The sequence below is a fragment of the Mastomys coucha genome, unplaced genomic scaffold (genome assembly GCF_008632895.1).
Source record: "Mastomys coucha isolate ucsf_1 unplaced genomic scaffold, UCSF_Mcou_1 pScaffold15, whole genome shotgun sequence".
Taxonomy (NCBI): Eukaryota; Metazoa; Chordata; class Mammalia; order Rodentia; family Muridae; genus Mastomys; species Mastomys coucha.
This window is the reverse complement of record NW_022196897.1, coordinates 153,556,265-153,562,503: the sequence shown is the minus strand read 5'-3', so window position 1 is coordinate 153,562,503 and position 6,239 is coordinate 153,556,265. Positions and strand designations below refer to the sequence as shown.

Below are 6,239 nucleotides of genomic sequence, written 5' to 3'. Positions count from 1 at the left end.
ATAAGAAAGCTAGCTGGGCATGAACATGTGTTAGAGGCAGCAAGCATTGTTCCTCCATGGTTTTTAAGAGAGACAGGGTTTCTCTGTGTAGCCCTGGCTGTCCTGGAACTCACTCTGTAGACCAGGCTGGCCTCGAACTCAGAATTCTGCCTGCCTCCACCTTCCAAATGCTGGGATTAAAGGCGTGAGCCACCAATGCCTGGCTTATTGTTTGTTTGTTAAGGCAAGGTGTCACTTTGTTGCCAGGTGGACTCACAGATCCACCTGCCTACAGCACATGTCGGGATTAAAGGTGTAGACCACCGTGCTTGGCCAATTTATTTATTTTTTGAGACCAGATCTCTCTCACTATGTAGCTCCCGCTGGCCTGGGACTCACTGCACGGATCAGCTTGGCCTGGAAGTCTCCGAGAACCACGTGCTTCTTCGAGGACTGGCGGTCCTGCTCTGCCACTGACGGCTGGCTTCTCTGAAACTGATGCCTTTGTTATATATAGTTAGCACCACTTTTTTTTTCTTCTATTGAAAGTCTCGTGTAGCCCAGGTTAGCTTCACACTCCTTAAGTAACCCAAGGATAACCTTGAACTTCTGACCCTCCTGCCTCTACCTCTGAAGTATGGGAATTACGCCATGCTTGAGTCTCTCTGGGGAGGTTCTAAGCTTTGTGTGCTCCCTAGGCAAGCAGGCACATCCCGAGCCACATCCCAGTCCCGTCTGCTTTTTTATTGAGAGGATGTAAATTAAGTTCTTCATGACATGGGGCCTGGGGACAGAAAGGCACCAGGAAAGCTGTGATGGTGTGGGTCACCTGATGGTGTGGGTCGTCTGAGGCTCAAGTTGTCCCAATTCTCCACCCCCCACCTCATATCTTAAGGGCAGGAATATTTTTGCCCGCACATATGTACATGTACCATGTGCATGCTTGGTGCCTGCAGAATTCAGAAAAGAGCATTGGATTCCCTGGAACTATAGTTACAGACAGTTTTAAACTGTCCTATGGATGCTGGGAATCGAAATCGAACCTGGATCCTCTATGAGAGTAGCCAGTGCTCTTAACTGCTGAGCCATCCCTAAAGCACCAGATTTTTTATTTTGTTTTGTTTTGTTTTTATTGAGGACATAAATTCTTATCACATTTGTGAAATGACCATTGGAAAGCAAGAGAAAAAAAAAAGGTCACCCTAGCTCCCTGCCTGCTGGGACCCACACATCCCAGTCTAGGGGATACCTCTGAGCAGTTGCCAGGCCACTAATAGGGCCCAGATGTGCCCAGAGGTGGCCCTGGCTCCAGACCTGCCTGCTGGGACACTCACCCGGGGGTGGCTTTACAGCCAGTTTATTTCCTGGAATGATTTTAAAGAAAATCCCAAGGGAAGAGCTAACGACCCGGCCAGATCCTGCAGCCCTGACCAGCATCTCCCCAGGCCCAGCTCCGACTCCAGCTCCGGCGGAGACAGGGGGCTTGTTCTTAGGCAGGAAGCCAACTGTTCAACGCAGTAAGAGGGCTGTGCTGGAAGGGCCCCATTTTAGGACCATTGTAGCAAGTGGGCTCTTTGTTTTGTTTTCAGAGACAGGAGCCCAGGCTGGCCTCCAGCTTAGGAAGTTGCCACGGATGACGTTGGAACTTCTGCACTTCCTGCCTTCCACTCCGAGAACTGGGATCACCTGCAAGCACCACCCACCACGTGGCCCAACACAGTCTGTCATGGAAGGAAGTCAGGGCAGGAAGGCAAGGCAGGAACCTGGAGGCAGGAGTTGATGGAGAGGCCGCAGAGGAGTGCTGCTGACTGGCTTGCTCCCTGTGGCTTACTCAGCCTACACCTGCCCATGGATGACATCACTTACAGTGGGCTGGTCCCTTCCACATCAATCATCAATCAAGAAAATTCACCACAGGAATCGTTTATTTTTATGTATTTATGTATTTATTTATTTATTTTTATTTTTATTTTTTGGTTCTTCGAGACAGGGTTTCTCTGTGTAGCCCTGATTGTCCTGGAATTCACTCTGTAGAGCAGGCTGGCCTCGAACTCAGAAATCCACCTGCCTCTGCCTCCCAAGGGCTGGGACTAAAGGTGTGCGCCACCACCGCCCGGCTGAAATTTCATTCTTAGGATGTTTGCCTGGAATACACAAGGTTTGGGGGGTGGGGGGTCTATCCTCAGAAGAACACAACCAGACTAGCACTACTACATGAAGACTTTGTGGTTAGCCTGAGCTACATAAAGGCCTGCTTCAAAAATAATGCTTAAGTAAATAAATAAAATAAACGCTGGCAGTGTGGACGCACACCTTTAATCCCAGCACTTGGAAGGTGGAGGCAGGTGGATCTCTGTGAGTTCTAGGCCAGCCTGGTCTACAGCTTGTTTCCAGGACAATTGGAACTACATAGGGAGACCCTGTCTCAAAAACAAACAAATCTAAAAGTCAAAGAATGTCCCCCCCCCACCCCTTGATCCTCTTGTTTCTCCTTGGTTAGTTTCTCTGCCTGCCTTCTCCTAGAGACAGCTTTTTCTCCTCACGTCGTCAAAAACTGCACATTTCTGTGAATAACCCTTCTCCGTCCCCACCCGGCTCTTCACACAGAAGGCTGCCTGTCTACTCAGCCCCAGGCCCAGGGAGGCTCCTTCTGGGTCAGCTCTGTCCTCTCTCCCATTTACCGGGATCCATTACCAGACCAAGAAAGTGAGCAAGGTCCCAGGCAGGGTGGGCACTAAGCTATCCAGCTACCATAAATAGCCCTGGTCTGGGTCCTTTGTCACCTGCTATGTCACCTCCGCCCCGTTCCTTCTCCTTACTTCTTTCCTCCCCAGCTCTAGTCTCTGCCTTCCCAGGCAGCTGCTGTCTCAAAGCCCCTTGGCTGCATTCTGGGCTGAGGTTCCCATAGAGGCCCTGGCCTTCCCTCCTCCTGGCTTTCTAGTGCCTCCAGCCACATGGTCTTTCTCAGGACAGCTTCTCCCGGCCCCTTGCCCCTCCCCCAGGACTCTCCCATCCCTCTTCCTCCACCTCCATCCTTCTCATCCTCCTCCTCCCTCTCAGTGGAATGTCAACCCTCCTGAGGGCTCTGGATGCCTTGGTGGGAACCCTGCCTGCCGCTCTCCAGCCTTCCCGGCCTCTCATTCCATCCTGGCACCGCTGCAGGAGAGCAGTATGTTTAATTGCTTGTTTGTTTTCTGTCTCCCTGACTAGAACAGAAGTTCCTGAGCACAGCGACTCTTCACAGGGCCTGGCACACCCCTGCTCACAGTACCCACTGAATGACTGAAAGAATGTTTCCTCACAGCCTCTCCAGAGACAGGCACTGTTGCCTCAGATTTCTAGAGGCAGAAACTGGGGCTGAGAGCAGAGGGACTCTTGCTTGCTTCTGGCAGCAGAGAGGTGAGAGTCAGGGCAAGGAGCCAGGCCTACCTGACTCCCAACACGCTCAGAACCAGGCTGACCAAGTCCTAGGCACCTGGGGCCAGGCCCTCAGCGCTGAGTCTGGTCCTGGAGGCCCATCCCATTCCTCCAGGCCCCCGGTGAAGTCACTCGATGCTCAACCTATGTGGAGAAACCTCCTGGGGACACAGTAGGCCTTCAGCCAGTTGGTGCCCAGCCCCCAGTACCACCTCACTAGCCTCCCCTTCAGGGAGGCCTGCCACAATTTGGCGATTGTTAGACTTTTTTTTTTTTTTCCTTTTGGGAGGAAAGCTGTAAGTCATTAAGCCGCTCCCGCCTGCGGGTCACCATTTCCTGTTTAGAAGACTCATCTCTCCTTTGGAACTGAAAGCTCCCCACCCCCAGCCCGGTTGGAGCTGGGCTGGCTGAAGCTCCCAGCCGACGCCTGCTCAGCTCCCCACAGAAAACTGGCACCTTCAGCACCTTTTGTGCTTAGAAAGGACACTCATTTTCTCTAGTGCCCCAGGAGGCCCTCCGAGTTGAGGTCACCAGCACCAACTAGCCCGAGGTGAATTGCACCAGCCCTGGTCCTCCAAGCAGGAAGCTGAATGACCCCTACCCTTTGGCCTGGCTTCTCACCCTCCTGGCTCCAGCCGGCCCATTTCCTTGCATCAAAGGCCATTTGGTACCCAGCAGCCAGACAGAGGTGTGGGCCTGCCTGACAGGGAGGTGCTTGGGAACAGGAAAGGCCTCCTCCTTCAGCTAGGAAGGAGGGGCAGCTAGTTCTGCCCCACAGACCTGCTATGGTGGAGCCAAGAGCTCGTGGCCGGGCTGTAGAGAAGCCAGCCCCACGAGGCCGCTTCCCAAGAGAGCCCGAAAACTAAGAGTTTGGGCAGCGTGTACAGCACCAGATTGGGACAGACACCAGGCCGGGCAGCCCAGTGCCCAACGTTCGTGATGCTCTAGTTAGAACTCCAAAGCACAAGATTTAAGGCTCTCCCCCTCCCTCCTGTAAGTCCCTTCATGGTGTCCCCTTCCACAACACTGAGCAATTTTTAGTATATAAATTAACCACTTTATTGAATATCAATAAACTGTACATATTAACTATACAAAATGCTGCTTACAATATAAATACCTTTAAAATGTAAACATCTTTCCCCAGGGCCACCTGTTGGGCTCCAAAATAGTCCTGGGAGACAACATTGGCCAGGCTGAAGCACCCCACTTGGCCCCTAACAAGTGATGGCCATTATTCATGGTCCCTTCTGAGACAGTTAGACTGCTGCGAAACAGGTGTCACCAGGACAAATGGGGGCGGGGGCCGACACAGCTGCCCAGGCCCAGGGGCACCTGGACATATGTCCAGTAACAGCCCTGCTGAGGCGTGGATGCAGCTGGGGGGTGGGGGGACTATTGCATAGTCTGTTGTACCTCAAGGAATGTGGCCTGAAGTGTCCTTGGGGGAGGTAGGGAAGGAAGTGGGGTCCCCTGAGTGGGGTTCAAGCTTCCCAGCCAGTGGGTTGGCTTTAGTTCTATGGCTCGAAGCAGCTGTGTCCAGAGGCTACACCTCATGAATACTGAGGGGCAGGAGGCTCTGGGAGGGTACAAAGGCACTCCGTCAGCCATCATCAAAGGCCACCAAGAGAGCCAAGCAGGAACTGGGGTCAGACGTGGACTCCACAGGTCCCTGGACTAAGGCTGGAAGGAGTGCCGGCAGTGAGGAGGGTGGGCTCCAGGACACCAGGGAGATGCCAGTGAGGAAGGGGAGGTAGCAGGGTCAGCGAGGGCCTCCGGAGCAGCCAGACTCTTGGTGCTTGTGGAGCAAGGACATTCGGGAGAAGGTTCGGGCACAGGCCTGACACTGGTATCTCTTCACATCCGAGTGGGTCTGGAGGTGGGCACGCAGGTTGGAGCGGTCGGCAAAGGCACGGTTGCAGTGTGAGCAGGAAAAGGGCTTTTCACCTGGGGAGAAATACCAGAGGGGTTAAGGAAGGCATGGACAGGGCCCAGTCGGCCCAAGCACAGCCAGGCCTGCACTGGATTCGGGTCTCTGGGCTTCCTGCTGTGCTGCCCTGAACACCACCAGACTCCTGAGTCTCCAAACTTCCTCCCAGGAGGAGCTGACTGAAACCGAGCCCTTCCCACCTGGCAGGCACGAAGCACTTCTGATTGGCCCTGTCATCTGTCCCTTCTGCAGTCCTATGAGAGGCAGGGGGACTGAGGGACAGAGGTAAGCAGCAGGTTCCGGGTCACCCACCAGGCCTCCAGAGCCCTTGGTTGGAGTTACTGCCTTAGGTAGCAGAGCTGCGGCTGGTCTTCCTATTACCAGCCTTGAATTTACTTTGATTTACTTTGTCTGGGACCAGGCTTGAGAGGCAGCCTGGAGAGGCCTCCCCACCCCCACCCAGAGCCAGCGAGGAGGCCCTTCCTTTGCATCCTGCCAGCAGCCCACTGCACTGCAATGCCAAATCTTGCCTGCACCCCTCATCAAACCAGTAGGGAACCTCTCCTTAACTTACTGCAAGCCCCAACCTGGGCGCTTACTGACATCTGGGATCCTGACACCCCCTGCCCAGCCAGGGCTGTAAGTACACATGGGCTCTGTGTCCAGTAAGTGCTTAATGTATGCTGCGTAGTTGAAGACTTCTGTGGGTTTGTGCCCCATAGGAGGCTGAAAGCGGCTCTGTTCAGGAATACCTGAATCAATAAATGTGCTTTTTTTTTTAAAAAAAAAAAAAAGGGGGGGGACCTGAGCGTGTTGGTCCATACTTGTAACCCAGCATTGTAGAGACAGAGGGAGGAGGGGAGAGTCTCTCGTTTAAACCTAGCCTGGCTGAGCTATACAAATACCGACAAAA

General features: G+C 53.5%; 1 protein-coding gene across 1 annotated transcript in view; it reads right to left on the bottom strand.

Moving 5' to 3' along the window:
• Positions 1-4,430: 4,430 nt before the first annotated feature.
• The window catches only part of Snai1 (snail family transcriptional repressor 1), a 4,820-nt gene continuing 3,011 nt past the window's right edge, over positions 4,431-6,239 (bottom strand). Inside the window, exon 3 of the mRNA XM_031372829.1 lies at positions 4,431-5,343. Coding sequence (XP_031228689.1) covers positions 5,159-5,343 — 185 coding nt within the window. The 3' untranslated portion in view covers positions 4,431-5,158. The remainder of the gene's footprint in view (positions 5,344-6,239) is intronic.